This window comes from Hyaena hyaena, unplaced genomic scaffold (genome assembly GCF_003009895.1).
Source record: "Hyaena hyaena isolate Hyena2069 unplaced genomic scaffold, ASM300989v1 scaffold_46, whole genome shotgun sequence".
NCBI lineage: Eukaryota > Metazoa > Chordata > Mammalia > Carnivora > Hyaenidae > Hyaena > Hyaena hyaena.
In genome coordinates this window covers 4,294,687-4,316,335 of record NW_024080678.1, presented here as the reverse complement: position 1 = coordinate 4,316,335, position 21,649 = coordinate 4,294,687, and the positions used below count along the sequence as shown (strand labels likewise).

The window sequence follows — 21,649 nt, the reverse complement described above, 5'->3', positions numbered from 1 at the left end:
CCTTAGGGGGAGACCCTTTGATTGATACTTGCAAATACCTACTAACTGTCGCCTGCAAGGACGGCTCTCATAACAGTTCTGTGTGTTTGCCTGTTGCTGAGGCTTTCTTGCCGTCATTCCTTAATCCAGTAATACTGGAATTCTGTTGTAAGGAAGAGCTTTTTCTTCCCTTTATTTATCTCTCTAACTTTATCATATGAATATGAACTCCTTTATATTTAAATTTATGGATCATAATCCAGCAGTATCATTTTATTACTTAACTCGTCCCAGCTTTGGCCATGAGAGAGGCTTCGGGTTGACTGCCATGACCTTCTGGCACACTGCCGCTCTGTTTCAAGCACTCCTTTACTTTCTGGCACCATGAGATGTGGTTGATCTGGTATTTTCCCTGTCCTAACCTGGAATCCACTATTTTTCCAAGGAGCCTTAGTCCCTTTTTTTTTTTTTTTTTTTGGACAATCATATTTAAAAACCAGGGTAGGGATACTAAAGCCTTGGTAGGCAGAGTAAGGAAATATATGTATATATACTAACCTATACATCAACACATCAGTTTTTCTATAGCCTACTCATTTACATGTATTTTAAAAACCCAGTGTACGGACACCTCCTATTTCAGTCCACCTCTACAGGTCTCATTCTAACTAACCTCTTTCCTTATTTGTAACTTCTGTGCCTCAACCTGGCTCTCATTGTCCACTCTGTTTTTACTTTATTCAGTCCTAGAATATATATAGTTTGAAAATAGCTCATTCATACCTCTGTGAGAATAAAGTTAGAGTACGATATCTGTATATTGCTTTTTTGTCTTTATCTTTACAACATCCAAGCAACATACTGTTTCTAAAGCAGCTTAGATTTGTTGTTTCCTTTCCCACCTTCTTAGGTCAGTTTCTTATCCATTGGTAACGCCAGAAGGTTTGTATGCCATTTTGGGTCCCCTTCTGCATCCTGGTAGATTTTAATTATGCATGTAACTTTTTGAGTATGTGAAACATGGTGTTAAGTGTGAGAGCTATAGAAAAAAGTATTTTCAGGAAATTGTCACTTCCCTTCCAGTTCTTTTCCACCCTATTGCCAGACTCCCAGTAGGTAACCAGTCTCCTTAGTTTCTGTTTTCTTCCTATGTTTCTTTTGCCATAATGAGCTTATAACAGATGGTTCCTGACTAGCAGTGCTTCGGCATAACAATTTTTCAACTTTATGATGGTGTGAAAGTTGTATGCATTCAGTAGAAGTTGTACTTTGAATTTTCTACTTAATCTTTTCAACTTATGTTGGGTTTATTGGGCTGTTAGCCTGATTGTAAGTCAAGGAAAGGCTGTATCTTTTTTTTCCTCTTATAACTTCTTCTTTCTTACATGATTAGTAACTCTTTTTCATTAAATAATCATCTTTAGGAAGCTGTCTTTCCAGTATTTTTTAAAAGTAATTTCTTTAAAAGTATTTTGATAGTATTTACTCCTTTGTAGAACTATACATACTACCATTTCAAGATCTCTAATTATAATTTTTAATTTATCATTCTTAGCAAGGTAAGTATTTGTCAAAGTGTAATCCTTGCATTTGGGAGGAAAATAGCTTGTTTACATGTTCGTTGAAAAAGTATAATTGGTAATGGAATAATTTCCTTTTCAGATATCTTAATATCTATGTCGGGCTTCCTGATGTTGAAGAAAGCTTCAATGTAACTAGGCCAGTATCCCCCCATGAGGTAATTATCTACCTTACTACGATTGAACTTGTTTGCCTTAACTCAGGGTTTGTGCCCTTAATATATGCTCTTGAAATGACTTTAAAAAAGGGAAAAAAATTTCTTATGAGATAAAGGTAACCAAAATAGCACTTGTATTATGCTATATTAGGAGACAATTCTGCACTATTTAATTTGTCATTTACTCCAAGTTAACCTGTGCTGTTATTTAAGTGTGCCTCCGGTTCATGTCCTGTTCTGAGCTTTTGAGCAGCTGCCCTCATTCTCTGCCCCAGCCAGCCACTTGTGCCTGGTACTGTGGGCTGTCCATCTGCACAGGTGACTGAGCATATGTTTTGAGGGTCAGCAGGTATTGTGTTAGGCAGAGGAGACCAAGGACCGGGGCTCACAGACCATTAGAAGAAATGGGTTGGAAGGAAATTTATATATCTGGATTTTAGCAGAGCTACAGGGCTCTGGAACAGGTCTATTGGCTTTTAACACATTCTAGATTCTTCTTGAAATTCTTCTACTTAGTGTCTATAATTGGGAATTGGTTCAGGAAAGAAAATTATTTTTGTAGATTTATCTAGTTTGTGTTGATGTAGAAGCAATTAGGGAAGGTAGCAGGGGAATCTTTATTAAACAGGTAAGTTGTTAGAAAGTTAGGGTTGTTGTCTGATCATCGTTAAATAGGAAGTACAGTCAAGTAACCAGACATTTCACACAGGTAAATTTTGGTGTTACTTAATCACTGAGTTTCAAGTGTCAGTTGAACATGTATTTTGTGCCTCAGCATTGAGAGATCTACAAAAGAAATGAGACCCTCTCCTTCCTCAGGGAGCTCATATGCTCGTGGAGAGAGTAAACTAACAAAATACGTCAAACAAACACCAGGGCTTGCACACTTGCCAGCCTAGAAGGATAGGGAAGGTACAGTAAGTGAAGTGTTGAAGTTTGGAATGTTGGAAAATGTGTGCACCAGTTTGGTTTTCCCTGTTTCCCCATTCCTTCTCCATTTGCTGGAGTTTTCCATTTTTTTAAGAAGTAGTTAGCCAATTAGCAAATTCCAAGTCTCTTCTGAATTAGATCACTGAGTGTGAGAAGAGAGAAGACAAAGAAGTTTGAAGTAGTTCAAGAAGCCAGAGGCCGCAGTTGTCATAATTATTCTTCCTGATGTTGGAGAAACAATACGAGCATCATTGCAGTTAGACAGGGCACAAGCTTCTTGGAGGGATTTTGATCCTTGGAGAAATGGGGAGAGTCAGAGAGCAGGTGGGTGGGCAGTCAGGGGACCCACAGCAGGAGTGGTGGGGGGTCACTGCTGCAGACCCCCAGCGCCGCCCACTCCTGTGATAACAGAGGCTGAGGGGGCAGAGGGAGCTCACGGGAGTAGTTTGGGGCCTGTGGAGAGGGTCCTCGTGTTTACCACATCTGTCGAACTTCATTTCCACTTCAAGGAGAGGACTTTGTTAAAACACACAAATGTTTACCTATCATGATGTTACATTAGATTTTTTAATAAAAATGGGATTCTGTCTGTAAGGTAGCCCATACCAGGTACTATTCTAAAAATATGTACTTATACTCTTGGGACTTAAGATGCTTCTCATTCCCATTGCACATAGGAGGAGCCAAGATGCAGAACTGCAGTGACAGGGCCAGTGCTGGGGCAGAGGCAGCGGGGTGTACACTCTGCCTCCAGGCCACACTGCCTTCGGCGTGGCCTGAAGGAGGCAGCGGAATCTAATTAATATAAAATAAGCAATTTTTTATTCATCAGTAGTAGGAGTATCTAATATTTCAGATTGCAGGCACTGGGAAAGAAAGGCAGGAAAAGTTTAAACCTAACTGCCTTTGGTTCAGTTGAAGCCAGAGAGAGGATTCAGTACCATGAATTTCTATGGTTGATGTTAAGAGAGGTCTTCTTTTCAAGAGTATAATCCACCTGAGGACCATCAGTAAAACAGGAAAGTTGTTGAAGATTTTGGTGGGGTTTGCTGTGTCTGATCATGACTCAGGTAAGGGCATCATTTAGCGAGTCATCACCTCATTCAGCTAAGGCACACACCAGTAATTTCTAAAGTTCCCCAAATGATTCAGAAATTGTAATATGATGCGATGAATTATTTGTGTTCTATAAGATACCACTTGTTAAGGAGTTTTCATGATTCAGTTTATTTGGTGAATAAAAGGAAGTACAGTTTATATCTTTTAGTTTCTGGATGTGTATACTTTAGATATTATATCGTTTGTTAAGCACACTGATTACTTTCCATGGACCCAGTTTTCAAAGAAGGGTGTCATTGTTTCAAAGATGAGGGACAGACCGGTGATGGCGTCAGATAGAAGAAAGTCAGCACCAGATTTATTGTTCCATTTCTAGGCTGGTAAGGCAGCGATGCTGTGGGGATGTCTGGATCAGTGGCCAGCATCATTCCTCCTGGAGAAGGCAGGCTCCTCACTCCCAGTGCTCTCAAGGCAGCACATGGAACAGCTCAGTTCAGCATAGGCCATACTTCTACTAGAGGTAGAGCTCTTGGATGCTTCAGGACCGCTTCTTTTCCAGGAACGGGGAACATTGAGTGTCTGATTCTTTTTCAGTGCCGGCTGCGGGACATGACATACTCTGCCCCCATCACAGTGGATATTGAATATACCCGAGGCAGCCAGAGGATCATCCGTAATGCCTTACCCATTGGCAGGTAAGAAATGACGTCTGAGTTAGAGCCACACTGCCCTCATTCTAGCCCTATGGGGTGACCTTAAGCAGGTGCTACAGTTCCATTTTCCCCATTTCCTCATGTGAAAAATGTGGGAAGTGGTGCCTACTTCATGAGAGTCTTTTCTGGGGATCTAGTGAGTCAGCCCAGACAGAGTGCTTGAGCAGTGTCCAGTGCAATGCTGTGGTTATTGTTTTTAACTGTGAGATCTTTTCTGTAAAGCTAAGGAAAATACTTCCATTTCCTCCTGAAATCCAGACTGTTGGGGAACCGTTAGATAAGATAGCATTTCAGTGAACTCCCCTGGGCTGGTCTTTGTGGTGGATTCATGTGTATTTTAAGGTTGGGTTTTCTTGGAATTTTAGCAGTTCCTGGTATAGTAGTATTTAAGGGAGAAGTTACTGATTTGCCTAAAACAGGCTGGAAATGATAGATTACATCTGCTAGCATTGTTGCAGTCTGCTTTTCCTAACTAGGGAATATACAGACTCACCTGTAGAAATGGACAAAACCCACAATATTGGGAATTTGATAATGGTGTTGGACTTTAAACCTAGTGCAAATAATTCCTGCCCAAGTGTTTTATTCACCCTTCAGAAGTGCTAAGGGCTTGATAAATGTCCGCGGGTTCAGAGAATATGCACTAGCTGCTGGTCACTTGTCATACACTCCGCTGGGTAGTCTGGTAAATAGAAGATACGTAGGTACAACTCCTGTTGGCTGTCTTCATTCCCAGCTGCCCTGGGAGGTAGGCTTGAATAACTGCGGTACCATTTGGTAAGTGCTGTTACAGGTTCAGAGTGATGGAAACATACAGGTTTAACAAATCCTTCCCCTATAGTGTCCTAATGGAAGGATGCTCTTTGTATTGCTTCTGTCCTCATTCTTCAGTCAGGGAAATAAGTTGGGATATTAGAATATCCATCTTTGTTTTAACAGGACTGTGGATCAGTTTTAAGACCTTCTCCCTTTCTCATACATGGACCATAGTGTGTCCAGTTAAATCTTGGATCATTAATAAATTATTACCCAGATTGAATACTGTGAAGGGAAGACCAGAGAGACAGGAGCAAAGCATAACTAGTACAATTTAGGATTTAAATCACAGTTAAGAGGAGGCAGGGAAGGGCATGCATATAACTAGTATTTGGTGAACACCTGCCATGTGCAGACTCGGGGTAGATGATAGCATTTGTTATATTCCTTAAAGTGACCTTTGTGAATTAGAGTGCTCGTATGTTCCATGCACTATCTACATTACAGACATTACCTTGTGTAAGTGTTGTGTGCGCTCTGTTTGAGCTAAAAAGATTTCCATTTAATCCAAGTACTGTTCCTAACTTGGTAACAAATTAAATAGCAGATGAGAACATTTGCTGCAAAGTCAAAGCCCCCCCTCAACTCCCCCAGTCTCCTTCCCAACCTTTGACCATTTCTCTTATTCTGGTGGCCACCCCAGCCAGGTCTTTAAATGGTATGTTTATACCTTTATTTCTTGGTACATCAGCGTTAGATACGATTTATTAAAGAGTCTGAATTTCTCTGTTTTTGCCTGAAAATATCCTTACATGGACCTCCTTCTGAATGAGGACTTCACAGAACGCACAAATTAGCTTGATGGGGACTTGGGGGCACTCTGCACGTGCCCCTCCGCTCTCCTCTAATTACAGGTGTGCGGCCATTTGTCCAGTCACCTCCCCTTGTTGGCAAGCGGCCTTTCTTCTCTCTGGCTTTTAAATCTTTGATGATTGTATCTTGACTGCCGTGTGTTTTGATGTGACGTTCCTTTTATGTATTCTGAGTAGATAGGATTGTGTGGGTTTATGGCGTTCATACGTTTTTGAAAGTCCGTAGCCGCTACACTCTCTTTGAATAGGACATCGTGCCCATTGTGTGTGTTTTCCATCCAGAATCTGATTAGATGTCTGTGAGACCTTTTCACTCTGTCCTTCCCTGTCTGTTATACTCGCTCATACATTCCTTCTCTTTGTCTTTCTGAAACATGTTCTCAATAATTTCTTCAGCTCGCTCTCTTTTTTTTTTTTTTTTTTTAATTCAATACTTCTGTCTGCAGCAGTGGCAGATCTATTATTTGGCCTATTCATAGATTTTTAAATTGATATTTTTCACATAGAAGTCTTGTGTAGTTCTTTCTTAAGATTGCCTGGTAAGTCCTGATAGTCTTGTTTCTTGCATTATGATTCATTGTGGTATTTCTACGTAACAAATGAGGGTTCCCCCATGTTGACCATGAATGAAGACCTGCTGCCGTTCTGAAGACCACCAAAATCTGTGTGCCAAGTTCAAGGAAAACCAGCATTGGAGTTTTTGTTACCTGAATGAGAAGAGCACTGTACCTGAGGAAATACTTCATTTCACTTGGCTCTTAATGTAACTACCCCTCCTGTGCCTTTTCTAAAAAGTCATAGACAAATGCAGACCCCTTGGTGACATTTTGCCACTGACCATCTTTATGTGATATTATCTTTTATTTTCCACAGAATGCCCATAATGCTGCGCAGTTCAAACTGTGTTCTAACAGGGAAGACGCCTGCAGAGTTTGCCAAACTGAACGAATGTCCTTTAGATCCAGGTATGTGTGGTTCCTGGATTGCTCGCCCCTGCCCCCAGTCCTTTGTTGGACTTTCTTTTGCTTTAACATTTTTTTCTCAAAAACAATACCTACCTCTCTGCTTTATAATAACCTTGGACAAAACTCTGTTCACAAAACGTCTGGAAATTTGGCTTCAACTTTATTCTTTAAGTCGACATTTTTAAAAGGTATACTGCTTCCTCTTTTATTTCAGGTTTAAAACTTTAACACTCCAAGAGGTGATTTATTGTTATGGTTTATCAGACTTTGTCTCTACTCCCTGGTTTCTTTTGGTATGCCTAGAAATTAAAGAATAATCTTATGAACTTACTTATTTAGCTAGTTGGAAAAAAGTTCACTTCAGGCTATTTTAAATGCAGTAAAGGGGCAAAAACCAAAAGTCTTTTGTTAAAAATTAAAATATATATATATATGTTTATACTTATTTCTAGGCAGTTTATTTTGTAAAGTTTCAAGCTTAATACGTAACAGAAAAAATACTTAATTCCTTAATTCATGTTTCACATTGAATGTTTCACATTGTAGTTGTTTTACTCTATTCCTTTAAAGTTACACTGGTGTAGAATCACGGAAGATTTTGGAAAGAGGTTAACAAAGAACATGACTTTCCTAGACTGTAACAGAGTGTTGCATAAGTTAAATATATTGCTTTTTTTGTTTATATTCTGAAATTAAAATGAAGTCCACTTTATCTTATTCTGAATTACATGCATTAAAAGCTATGATAATGTTTTATGGGTTTTGTTGAGTATAGGAATTTTAGGAAACATAATCCTGGTCTACTGTTGTCACTGATATGTTAGAAAAGTTAGGGCAGTTTTGAATTTATATTGAAGATTGTTGGTTATTTCTGTGCTTAAGAAATTTGAAGACTGATTCATTTAACATGGTGTTTATTCATTTACTTCTTGTGTCTGTCAGGTGCTGATGGTATGTACGCCAGTAAGATCTGTTCCCTGGCCTCAAGTTTATTTTCTTGTTGCACATTTTTATAAAATCATTTGCTGATACGGTTATCAATTCATAAAACAGTTATCAGCAAGCCCCTTCTAACTAAGTGTTGGTCAGCGCCATGGAGCAGGAGATCACGGTCGTTACAAATCACACTGTCAAATGAATAGGTGGTGAAACTTTCCTTGTTTGCTTTTGGCAGGTGGCTACTTCATTGTTAAAGGAGTAGAAAAAGTGATTCTTATCCAAGAGCAGCTATCAAAGAATAGGATCATTGTGGAGGCTGACAGGAAAGGGGCAGTTGGTGCTTCAGTTACCAGGTACGGAACAGAGATGGTATTAACGGAATTATCAGTATTTCTTAACATCACATGATTGTCTTTCAGGACAGAGGTAGCCAGTTATGTCTGATAACAGACAGCAAAGTACTTATCTAACTGTTCAATTTATTGTGTGAGGCTGTAAGCACGGTGTATTGATTTAAATTTAGTGATGAAAAGTGTGTGAGACCTTGGTCGGAAAGCAACTAGTTATTTTATTCAAGTTGAGTTTTGTTTCAGTAAAGGAATTTTGAAAAAAGTAATATAAAGCCACTCTTCAGTTTTTCGTGTTGTTTTTAGTCTTTGATCATTTTACGTGTGTATTCCTATATTGAATATAATCAGATTATTTTATATTTAATATTTTATGGATTCTGTCATGGACTTAACATCTTACTGTTAGTTTTCTTAACTGGCCTCTTTCACAGCGTACTCCTTTTTCTACAACAGCATCTCTTGTATTCCTATAATTTCTTTTTGCCGATTTATTATCATAGGTATCTTGAAATTTGTAAATTAATGAATTCTGGGAATAAAAAAAATCGTAGCATAGTTGTGGTGTCCATATACAATAGAGTTTGTCTTCTGATGACCTGTCATGAACTGCTTCACTCAGACTTTAAAAATTTCACTTTCTGATGGAGGGACAGCCAACAATAATGGCCATTTATTGAGTAGTTAGTAGGAGCCAAGCAGAGGTACCAGTGCTCTACCTTTTTTGTCCCCTCAGCCCTCCAAGTTAAGTGGCATTCTCTCCATTTTACTGCTGAGTAATAGGCCTTGGGCTTGGGGTCCAACTGATCAGAAGAGGTAGCCAGCATTTTAACCCAGATCTAATAATTCTGCAATCCATGTCTTCCTATTTTACACAACTTTTTGGAGCCGGGGAATTGGTATTTGAATCCCAAAGGTGTTCAGTAGCTATGAGGGACTTGGGTGGGTAGTTACACATCTTCTCTAAGCCTTTGTTTCCTCATATGTGATTTGGAGACACACGTTAAAGCTAAGTGTTAGAATGGAGGACAGTGTAAGTGCCGTGAGGATGTAGCATAACATGCAGGGTATGTAGCAGGCGGATCAGTAGGAGTTACTCTTGTGGCTAATTAAGCTTGGAACTGTTTTTGGTTTTTTTTTTTTTTTTGATGTTTATTTTTGAGAGAGAGAGAGAGAGAGAGAGAGAGCAAGCTGGGAGGGGCAGAGGGACAGGGAGACATAGAAGCTGAAGCAGCTCCAGGCTCTGAGCTGTCAGCACAGAGCCCAGTGCGGGGCTCAACCCTGCAAACTGCAAGATCACAGTCTTAGCCAAAGTCGGACACTTAACCAGCTGAGCCACCCAGGTGCCCCTGGTTTTGGTTTTTAAAATTTTTTTAAGTTAATTAATTAATTTTAAGAAAGCAGTCACTCCCTTTCTCTCACTTAAAATCATACAAGGTAAGAGAAAGGGACGGAAAACCCAACTTACTGGCTACCTTATTTTTTATTTTATTTATTTCATTTTTTTAATGTTTTTTACTTATTTCTGAGAGAGAGAGAGAGACAGAGACAGCGTGAACAGGGGAGGGTCAGAGAGAGAGGGAGACACAGAGTCTGAAGCAGGCTCCAGGCTCTGAGCTGTCAGCACAGAGCCCGATGTGGGTCTCAAACCCACGAACCGTGAGATGATGACCTGAGTTGAAGTCAGACGCCCAACTGACTGAGGCACCCAGGCGCCCCATTTATTTTTTAAGTTTATTTATTTTGAGAGAGAGAGCGTGCATGCATGTGAGTGAGTGAAGGACAAAAAAGGAAGGAGAGGGGAAGGGTGAGAGAATCCCAAGCAGGCCCTTTACTGTCAGCACAGAACCCAGCACGGAGCTCAAACCCAGGAACCATGAGGTCATGACCTGAGCCAAAACCAAGAGTCAGATGCTTAACCGACTGAGCCACCCAGGTGCCCCAGAAATGTTTTTGAATCCATTTAGAATTTTGTAGCTAATAGAGATACCAATAAAAGCAGATTTCTTAGTTTCTTTTGGCTTCAACGTATAGTAAGAGTGTAGACATATTTTATTGAATTGTTAATTTAAACACTCCTAGTTATAGGGCCTCATTTTGAGCTTTATCTTTGGAGATGTATAAAATGCTCATGAATATACTCCACACCGAATCAAAGCAGTTCAGGTGGAATCGAAGTGAAGTAGATCAGAATGAATTGGTGAGTGTCACTCATTGACCCACAAAACTTCCACCGTAATCTCAAAGCTAAAGGGACATTGTAGTGATTTTAAATATTCGTGGAAGTGACAAGTTGTACATCTTTAAAAGGCATCTGTTAGGAAGGACCTTATAGATCGTTATTGATTGGTGAACGTTATTGATGAATGATCATTGCTGTTGCATGTGACTAGCCTGAAACCAGGCCAGGACGTAGTTCAACCAACTTTTGTTTCCTTGTAGCTCCACCCATGAGAAAAAGAGCAGAACCAATATGGCTGTGAAACAAGGTCGATTTTATTTGCGACACAATACTTTGTCAGAGGATATTCCCATTGTAATCATATTTAAGGTAAGGCTGCAGGTACCTACTGGAAATTGTAAGGAGTCTTTCTCTGGTTTGTTTTCATAATGTGATTAGAAATTTGGAGGGTAAGGAGTTTTAGGAATAGAAAGATTTGTGGCATAGATAAGTTATAGGTATGTAATGTATTTTAAATTGAAAGCTACTAAGATCGGGATTCGGATATTAAAAATTGTTATTTTTTACTAGCTACAAAATAAAAAAGTCTAAGGTACAAAACGTTATATAGTGAAAAATAAACCTTCCACCCACCTGTACCTAACCACCTAGTTGCTCTACCCAGGGACACCACTGTTCCTGGTTTCTTGTGCATCTTTCTGAAGATAGTCTATGCCTGTATCAGCACATGAGTACACAGGAGGGTTTTGTTCTGGTTTTTTTACATTCATTGTGCATCCTTTTTCACTTAGCTTGTTTTCTTTTTTGTAACTTCTATCTTGGAGATTGTGTGACATGAGTAGTTGAAACAGACCTACCACCTTCTTTTTGATGAACTATCCCACTACGGCTGCACAGTAGTTTACTTACTCATCCCTTTGTCAGTGGATACACACATCTCTTGCTCTTACAGAACTGCTGTAACAGGGGCAGGGCTATCTGTAGGCTGAATTCCTCGCAGTGGACTTTTCTTTGGGGTTTTTTTTTGTTTTGTTTGTTTTTTAGTGTTTATTTTTGAAAGAGAGTATGTGCATGTGGGAAGGGCAGAGAGAGGGAAAGGGGGACAGAGGAGCGGGCTCCACTTCTCACAGCAGAGAGCCTGATGGTGGGGCTGGAACCCACAAACTGTGACATCACAACCTGAGCCGAAGTCGGGTGCTTAACCAGTTGAACCATCCAGGCAACCCCCAAGTTTGTTTTTTTGTGGACTTGGGGAGTCTGGTGTGTTTCTACATAAATACGAATCTTTAAAATTGATTTTTTTCAGCTTGTTTATGAACTGGTGACTTAAAACCCAAAAGATATTTTCACTCAGAAATTATGTTTAAATGGTACATACTTGTTAGATGACCGCACAGCGGCCCATTTAACCTGCTCTGGGACCTAAATGTTCCCCACATTTTATGAACGCTTGTAGCATTAGTCATTAAGCAAAATGCAATAACACCGTTATGCGATATACTTGACCCTCAGCATTTGTGAATTTTGCACTTGCCAGTTCTCCTACTTGCTAAAATTTAGTTGCGACCCTGAAATCATCATTAGTGGTTTTACAGTTATTCACGGATATGCACAGGCTCAGAGCAGTGACAAATTTGGAGTCCCCAAGCTCTACGTTCCCAGCTGAGGTCGAAGAAGGTGACAGTCTGCCTTCTTGTTTCTGCTCTCAAGCTGTAAGCAGGTGCCCTTACAGTGGTCTGTTTGGTGCCATGTTTTTTCACACTTTTGTGGTTTTTTGGGGGGGATTTTGCTGTTTAAAATGGCCCCCAGGCCTGGGACTGACGTGCTGTCTAGCTTTTCAAAGCGCAGGAAGGCTGTGATGTGCCTTATGGAGAAAATACATGTGTCAGATAAGCTTCGTTCAGGCATGAGTTAAGTGCTCTTGGCCATGAATTCAGTGCTGATGAGTCAACAACGTACATTAAGTAAGGCGTCCTTAACCAGAAAGCCACGTCAAACTAGGTTCTGTACTGAGGGTTGGAAGAAAATGTAACCAGAGGCCTGCAGGACACAAGTGCATTTCCCGTTGGAGCAGCGCTTCAGTATCCTTTCATTCAGGGTTTGCGGCGACTCCGGAGAGCACAGCAGCCCAGGAGACTCGTGCCCGGCTGTGCATGGGCCAGAAGTGAATCCTGACTAGGGGCCACAAGGGGAGAAAATAGGAAGAGAGCCTCTGAGATGGCGGTAACTAAGCTGGATAAAAAGGAAAAGCATTTGAGTAAAAGCCTCAGTGGAGTAAGAGAGAAGGACTTGAACTTGTTCTGTTGGACTTGTGACCCACGATGGCACAGGAGGCGGGGGAGCACGGGCCTTTTCCTGTCAAGCTCATGTTGGGCGCTGGAGGGGTTCCTGGGCCACTCCTGGATATTGAGTACATGTAGATCAGCCAGGTTCTACATTCAGGAAATAACTCAAGAAATAACTGCATTCTGGATTCAATTACATGCAGAAGGGTGCAGGGGATTTTTTTTTTTTTTAATGTTTTGTGCAACTTAATGTGTTTGTAAGTTCTCTGAGATGCTGCCATTTATTTTCCTTTCAGGATGGTGGTGATTGACAGTGATGGTGGTGATCACAATAGCAGTGTCAGGATATTGGTGGGGAGGGCAGAGAGAAGTCTTAAATGTGCTTTTTATTATTTTTCTTCAAGGTTTATATTTCTAAAGCACGGAAGTAATTTTGGCTTTTCTTGTAAGGATCCCCTAGTACCTGTAGCAGTGTCTTATGTCTGTAGTGGTGGTTAGTGGGTAACTGTAGAATTACGTCTCCAGTAGAGGGCAGTGTGTTCCCATGCATCCAAAGGACTTTTATGGAATTTTTAGAGGCTTAAAGATGCATAGGACTGCTTTCCTTAGACCAAAAATTATACATTGATTCTAATGCACATAGTCTATCATTCACATGGAAAATACATCACTTGACACGTGGACACATTAAAATCAGAAAAACTTTTTTGGCTGGGTAACAAAATTTCAATAAGACTGTTTCTTTCAATTTCGTTTAATATTATGTTGCAAATGTGTACATGTATTTAGAACCAACTTAAACCATTTTTAGAATTGGGCTATAAATTAACAATATGCATCTTTATGTAACATGTAGTTGAGATTATAAAACAGTCTCTGAATTGTACAAATTTAGAAAGCCACTGAGAAGTAGACTTCCATTTTCAGATATATTTTTTTCCAGGCCCTTTTTCCTTTGCTTTCGTAATATACACATGGATTTTATTTTAGTTTTTTTCCTTCACTTACTAGTGAATTGGGTATAGCTTTTCGTATCTGTAAGTACAGATCTACATCATCATTTCTGGCAGATGTTGTACAGAAGTCTCACGTGGGTGGGATAATCTATTTAACCAGTTTTCTATATGATGACATTCAAGTGCCATTTTTTTCCACCAAGTGTTCACTCTTCTACACAGCCGTGGGTGCTCTTCCACATACATGTTTGTGCATGTTGCTGAGTACTTTGTGGGACTTAATTCCTGGGAGTGGAATTATATTTGTTTGTTTTTAAAAGCTCGGTGCATGTTGCCAAACTTTCCTCCTGAAACATAACCATTTATTCTAATCAGCCGTATGTAAGGTTTGAAACAACCATTTAAAAGTTTTCAGTTTAAATAAACTACATTAGTCGCAGATAGTCACGTTTTATGGTCTCCTGCTAGAGGGATGTTTTAAACAGCCTGGTGGAACCTTGTTTATAACTTCTAAGGCTTTTCCATCTGGGGAGCAGCTCGGACTGTGGAAGAGCTTAGCACCAGACGGGCTGCATTCCAGCTTCTCCGCTTATTAGCTGTGTGACCTCAGACAGACTTCCCTGTCTCCTGGAGTCTTGGATAACTCCCCTATAAAGTGAAGATTTCACCTGAGAGGGCTGTTGTGAAGAGCTGAGGAGATCGCATATATTTTGAAAAATGGATGGCCTAGAAGGAAGATACTGCTTCTCTTGCCTTCGCTCCCCTTACACAGGAGCAAAGTAAACTGGGCGACCAGGAAAGTCACATCATTTCTCTTTTTGTGTTGTGTGGCCCTAACACAGACCTTGACAGTCATTAGGACTTGATGGTTGTTGATTGTAACCAACAATTGGCTAAAAGTGACAGAAGCGGCAGGGTTCCCAGGTCCCACGCTGGGGCTGAATATGACGCTAAAGCTTTCAAGGCCTAGATCAGCCTTATTTATGGACCTGAATCACTACAAAGGTTCTCCTGCCCATGAATCTTTCCCGCTTTACATTTTGTATTCCCAAGTATTCAGCAGTTGCACTGCGATGGCCTCTGTAGTCTGAAAGTTTTTACAGAAAAGAAGATCAGATTTCAAGGGAGCTGGGCATTGTTTCTTGGAAACCAACTTGCATTAAAATTGTTGATCTCTGAAGAGGAAAAAACTGCAGAGTTAAAGAGAGCCATCAGTTCTTTTATTATCTGCTAAGACCACTTTGAGTAATAATAGATTGATTTCTGTCTAAAGAAAGATTAGAGATTTCTGAATGTTAGGTATTTGAAGAACTTAATCCCTTTTCCCTCTTTCACCTGATCTATTTCAGCATATCACAGTCAGCGGTCAGGCTTTTCTCTTCTGCTCATTAGTGTGTTCTCTCTCTCTCTTTAAAAGTCACACTTGTAGCCACACTTCGTGGCTATCCAAGAGATTTCACGCTGCTTTTTAAAGAGCATAACCCCTTATTTTTGTTGCATCTTATTGCTCATGGCCAGACTGGGTGACCTTCTGCTGAAACGTCACCCAGTCTGTAGTGACTCTGTAGAGATACTACTCAGAAGTAGTATCTCTGCTACTTCTTCATAAGGTTATTATGTAGCATTTATTTCTGACTTATTAGGTGAAACGATTTCAGATATCTGGAGTACAAAGAGTTCTGTATAAGCTAGTTTTCAGATGTCTAAATTAGGTCTCTAAAGCAAAATGGTTGGGTATTTTGCTATTGTTTCCGTAGCGGTATGCCGTTTATTTGTAGCTGTCACATCCCAAGGGTAAACAGTCACAAAATCAGTTTGGTCTTTGGAGCTAGAGTGCTTTTGATGATAGCTTGAGTTAATCACCTTGTGGTTCAGAGACCCAGTGTAGGAAGAGTTTAGTCCTTGTAGAGCAGAGCTTTGCCACTGATGATTCTTTCTGCACATATGGTGTCATTTACCATGTGCTTGGCATATCTTCACTTCATGGCTTAGAAATATTTGGAGGGCCTAAGCGATCTGTTTAGATCCATGTTAGAACACTTGATAATTTTATGCAGTTTTCAAATCACTGCTTTAGATTCAGCCTTGGGACAACTCGAAGCAGAAATCCGTATGTCAAATGAGGAAGGACTTTTTCATTATTATTAAACACCAAAATAGGCAATGAAATCTATGGTCTTTCCCCTTTGGAGATTGCTGAACTAAAGATTAAGTATTAAAATGATCCAGGTAGCCTCAGTTGAGAAGGCTTAGATGTTGACATGCCTAAAGAATGGGGGCAGATCCAGAAAGCTACTGCCAGTTCCGTTCAAAGATTTCTGTTTCTGTCCCAGTGAGACATTTGGATGTGCTCGGTTTGGCAACTGCCCGTATATGTAGCTCTCTTAGTGTTTGCACTTTTTTCTGAGAGGGAAGTATATTGGTTACACAGTTTTATTAGCAAAGATTTTAGAGAAGGGTGATTGAATTCTACTGCAGACTAGTTGCCCTAGTATTATTTTTCTTTTATTTTTATTCCATTGAAACCCATGTAACAGTCTTTAAAACAAAAAATGTTTTTATCTTAGGGAGCAAGCGCGTGCGCGAGAGAGAGAGCGAGCGAGCGAGTGCGAGCATGTGAGTGCAGGGGAGGAGGGGAGAGACCATCCCAAGCAAGCTCCACGCTGTCAGCGTGGAGCCTGATGCAAGGCTCAGTCTCCTAAACTGTGAGATCATGACCTGAGCTGAAACCAAGAGTCAGACGCTCAATCTACTGAGCCACCCAGACGCCCCAGAACCCATAGAGTATTCTTATGAGATTGACAAGTAAAAGTTAATTTATATTAGCTTTTCAGAGAGAAATATTCTCTTCTGATATCTCTGGCTGGCTTTCTGCAGACCAAGAAAAAAACGTAGACAGTTGTATGTGCTTGCCATCCCCGTCAGAGTAGATACACTCAGTGCTTGTTCAAAGGATAATCTAGGGTGGTTGTGTTTTCACTTGTTTTAAAAATTAGAAGTGATCGTTTTTAGGATTTCTCACCTTTAATCCATGTAGTGCTAAGTGTTTTAACGAATTTATGTAATTTTTAAACAGTGGAGTTTATGCCTAGCATCCATATGAACAAATGCACCATATTAAATTAGAGATAAAAAGACATGAAAATTAAAGTATAAAAAAGAGATTTGTGTCCTGAGAGTATCTTTATTGTTCACTGAACAAAAACATTTTTGGACAAAACAAGTTATACATTTAAAAAGGGTTTTTTGTTTTGTTTTGTTTTAAGTGTCAATAGTGAATCTAATTCCAAAAGTTGGTCTGTTAGTTTTTGTGCTGTGTAGCAAATTCAGCACAATTTCTGTTGGTCAGACTCGGGGGTCGCTTGGCCGGGTGGCTCCAGCTCAGGGTTTTTCATGAATCAAGATGTCAGCCAGGGCTGAAGTCATCTGAAGGCTGGACTGGGGCGGAGGGTCTCCCTTCATGGTGCCTCCTCCACGAGGCAGCTGCCTCCTCCCCACCTGCCCTTTCCATAGATGGCTCAGGTGTCCTCCTGACGACGCCACTGGCTTCCCCAGAGGAGCACTCTAAGAGAAGGAGCAAGCCAGAGGCCGCAGTGTTGTTTGTAACCAGGGCTCCAGAGCTGTCCTCTCTGGCTTCCACCTTTTTTTCTGAAGAAGCTAGTCATTAAGTTTAGCCTTCACCCGAAGAGGAGAATTAGTCTTTACCTTTCGTAGAGAGTGTCAAAGAAATCGGCGAACCTTTTCCACACTGCTACAGTTTGCCTAAAAGGGGAGACAGAGCATATGTTTAGCTCCCCCCACAAAAGCTTCAGAAATTGCAGTAAGTTACACCTGCTCCTAAAGTACCCAGATCGAATGTCTAGATTAGAGAGTAGTCAGAGTCAGATGGAGGACTGTACAATTTTGAGTCCTCTTACAGAAATGAAGACCTGATGTGGACAGAGTGACAGGACAGTTAGCGGTTCTCAGGTCTGTCTGTGACCGTGCTTTAGGACGGACACCTCAGATCTCTTGACCTAGAGAGGTGCCCTGTCTGTTGTACTCTGGCTCATGTTCTCGATGTTCCTGACTGCAACTTGAGATTCAGTTTTCCTTTTCTCCCTTGTGTGTAGAGCTGGAAACCAGAGCCTCAAAACCTAACTGGACAGTTGTTCCTGGTTCTGTTTTCTCTGCTTAACTCAAGGAAGAATTTTAATGCAAACATAACGTTCCCCCTGACTTCTAAGAAGCAGAATCTTTCTCTGCCAGGGGAGGTTTAGTGAGATTATGCTCTATTTCTTGATCTGGCAAAATTCCAGGCAAGTGTGTAAAGGAGTGAGCCTTACAGCCATATGGAATCTACAAAGACCTGTGTTGCCGGCTGCCACCTTGAAGCACTTAGGAGAAGTGGGTTTCTTAAACCTCCTGAGTGTGTTTTTAGGTTTTTTTTTTAAACCACTTTTTAAAACCTGCATAAAGTATGGCTTGATATCTCCAGAATAGTGAGGTAAAACATCCTTTACGAAAAATTCTTTGAGCCTAAATGTGAACGATTTGAGAGTTCTCAGAAAAATTAGTCTTATGACAAAACTAATTGGGGTTCTGTTTGTTTTCATCAATGTGTATTTTCTGATTACTGCCTTTTGGCTGTTTTTGGGGTTTTTTGTTTTGTTTTGTTTTTTGTCTTAGTTTTCAGTTTGCTTTTGTAATTGTGACCAGTGTCTCTAGTATACCTTCCTACCTCCTTTATTCACGATGAAACTCCTAGGATATTTAAACATTTTAGAAGACGACACCCATGCAAAAAAAAGTGCTTGAGAATGTTTGTTTTCATCTTCCGAATCGAAATTTCTGTTTCAGGTTCTTCTGCAGCTTGCGCGATGGCTGCCAATGCCAGATGGCACCGTTTCTGAGAAAAGAGCTAGCTTTTGCTTAGAAGTAATACCCACAAACAATGCCGAATTAGCATAAGCAAATGTCAGTGAGTTAACACAAAGCCAACACTCTTTCTATCTTTTCTTTCCTTCCTAGGCCATGGGTGTTGAGAGTGACCAGGAAATTGTGCAGATGATTGGGACAGAGGAGCACGTGATGGCTGCATTTGGGCCCAGTCTGGAAGAGTGCCAGAAAGCTCAGATTTTCACACAGATGCAGGTGTGTCTTTTCATGTTGTCCTTTGCTATGAAAGGGAATTGGAGATTTAATGCTGCCCATGGATAAAGCATCGGATGCAGTGACTTCTTAGGGTATAGGTGTGGGAGGGTGCTGGGAAGGACCAGTAGAGAAGCTTCTTCGACTCATGCTTTAAGAATTGGAGGAAGGAGTTTGCCTTGACAGATTATCGGCCTGTGGTGTCTAACTTGGAAGGGGGATATATGGCTAAGGGGCTTTTGTTCTGATATAATAGCAAGTGCACTTTTTTCACTTATTTGCCCAAGTGATACGTTTTTGAATTATAACTCGAGTGCAGAAGACTTTTTTTTCCCTCTCCGCTCTCCTCAGTTTCACTTTTATTCCCTACTTCTACTTGCTTTTAGTGTCCAGTTGTGGTCTCAGTCCCTTTTTCTGAATTACAGTATCATCAGCAAGAAAATCCAAGATCAGAAACCCTTTACCAGTACAGAGGTTTCATCGACCTGGGAAGGAACTCCTAGTTGGAACCTAGGGATTTTAGGACAACAGTCAAAGATGAAGACAGGGAGATACATATGCTAAACATGTAAAATGAATTGTATTTCCTGCCCTTGTGACAGGGAGCTCTGATAGCCACACTGAGCATGTTTAGTCCTACATTTGTAAAGTACTTTGCTAAGTGTAAAGTGGTGGTCTTCCTCATGGCCATCCTGCGGGTAGGGATTCCCTGCTATAGAAGCACTGTAGACAGTCCTTATTTATCCATATGTGCATTGTCTATTCTGTGGGTTACTTTCAACAAGTGTGTGTGTGTATATCCAGAGCACACATCAGTAGGGATTATTATCACTGCCTTCCTCTTTTTATGCAGTTAAGTAATAGTCAACTCTAGTTATTGGGCACACGACATCAGGAGAAGTTGTTTGGATCTAGAAGGTTCTATCTTTGGTCCTTATTGAAAACGAAATATTTTGTGATTCTGAATCTTTGTTTCCAACTGGAATTGTGTTGCCCAAGGGTTCCAAGAACATGAAGAGGAAATGTTAAGAAACACCCAGGAGTTGGCTCAGTGTGAGGAGACACACTCATTCCTTTAAAGCTATGTAGGGCTTAGAAAAAGCAGTTTACCTTAATGATACCTCAGTGGATTCAGTGAGGTCTGTGAATATTCATTTTATAACACATAGCATCATTGTTGCTCAGAGAACCCTGTAACATCGCATGGTAAAGCTTGTGTGAGAAGGCTAAATAGTGGGTGAGAAAACCATTTATTTTTCTTAAATAGGTGCTTACAGAAAGTGTTAGCTGAGAGAAGTTTAGTTAAACATAAGGGGACTATACAAACAGGAGGTGTAAGGTTGACATGGCTTGTACTCTTTGTGCTGGATTAGACCATTGATTAATTATTTGCAACCAATAAGAAGCTATAGAGACACGTATAATCCAGAATGGTTGGTAAGTTGAACATGAGTTTGGGCACTGTGGCTATTTAATGTTATTCTAAGTGAACGTGGAGCAGATACACAGTATATTCTTCTATAATAGAATTTTCAACAACATGGCACTCAGTGGATTGCTAAACACCCCCATTGTGTTTGCGTTTAATGCCTCCCATCTCAGTCTCTCCTCCATTCCTTCTGCCCACAAAGCGTTTTGCTGGACCTTGGTAGTGGACATTTCCTATCATCCTTGTCAGGGGCTGTGGTATAGAGAGAAGAAATTATTAGCCTTTTGGAGCATAGGATGCACTTGGGGATTTCATCTTGGCCCGTGCATGACCAGATTGGGCTCTTACCCCAGCCCTCACACTGCAAACCCTTGGCAACATTATTAGTTGTTTTAGGGGAAAGCTGACTTTTGCTACATCAGAAGGGATACTAGGCTCCCCTGTGTTCCTCTGTTTTTTCCTCAAAAAGTGAAGGATTTTTTGCCTCTTTCCCAAGGGAACTGGAAGACCAAAATTTAATGAGGACAGCTCAGTTTAGGGAAGACTGAACTGCCTGTCTCTTGGCGGTTCCCACTGACTGTGGGCTTGCTTTCATTAGTTATTCGGTCCCCACTTACTGCTAGGTCCCTGCAACAAGGCTTGCCACAGTCTTAGTTTATCATCTCCTCGAACGGATGTTTAACTGAGAAGATCCTGGGTCTGATGTCCTGATCTTACCACAGAGGTTCCATTCAGTTCCTGGCCCTGAACTAGTCATTAGGAATCAAAGAAAAAGATGACACAATGTCTAGTCGGAGAGACCTACCCATAAATAGACAATTAAAATATGGTGTGGTCTGAACTGGTAGGAAAGCACTTAGTTCTTTATCCATAAGGAATTCAAATAGTACAGAAAACAGAATGGGGTTAGGAAGGCTGCAGAGAGGAAATGATACCTGAACTAGGTTTTGAAGCACAGAAAAGCAATTTCCCAGGCATGTAACTGGGGACAGGAATTTCAAGATAAAGAATCAGGAATCCTAGCTCTTCCTTGTCACTGAAAGACAATTTAAAAAAACAAAAATGCATTTATTTGTTGCTACAAAATAATAAGAACCACATGGTCTTCTTCTTAAAGAACTTTTTATTACAGAACTTCAACAGATACCAAGTATACAGATTAGTATTATGAATCCTCATGTGCCCATCACGCAGCTTCAATAATTACAAACACTTTGCCATTCTTGTTTCATCTGAATATCTGCCTACTCCTCACCTGTTATTTGTTTAGTTTTTAATACTTCATTTTTATAAAGAATTTATGTATGCTAAAATGTACAAGTCTTAATTGCACAATTTTGCATACTTTAAGATGTAGAATATTTTTCCA

At 40.4% G+C, this 21,649-nt stretch overlaps 1 protein-coding gene across 2 annotated transcripts in view; it reads left to right on the top strand.

The window, feature by feature from the left end:
• The window catches only part of POLR3B (RNA polymerase III subunit B), a 102,502-nt gene that overhangs the window by 7,340 nt on the left and 73,513 nt on the right, over positions 1-21,649 (top strand). For both annotated transcript variants that reach the window (XM_039230476.1, XM_039230477.1), the window contains exons 5-10: positions 1,642-1,717; positions 4,301-4,401; positions 6,921-7,012; positions 8,187-8,304; positions 10,741-10,849; positions 18,732-18,854. In XM_039230476.1, the coding sequence (XP_039086407.1) occupies positions 1,642-1,717; positions 4,301-4,401; positions 6,921-7,012; positions 8,187-8,304; positions 10,741-10,849; positions 18,732-18,854 (619 nt within the window). The remainder of the gene's footprint in view (positions 1-1,641; positions 1,718-4,300; positions 4,402-6,920; positions 7,013-8,186; positions 8,305-10,740; positions 10,850-18,731; positions 18,855-21,649) is intronic.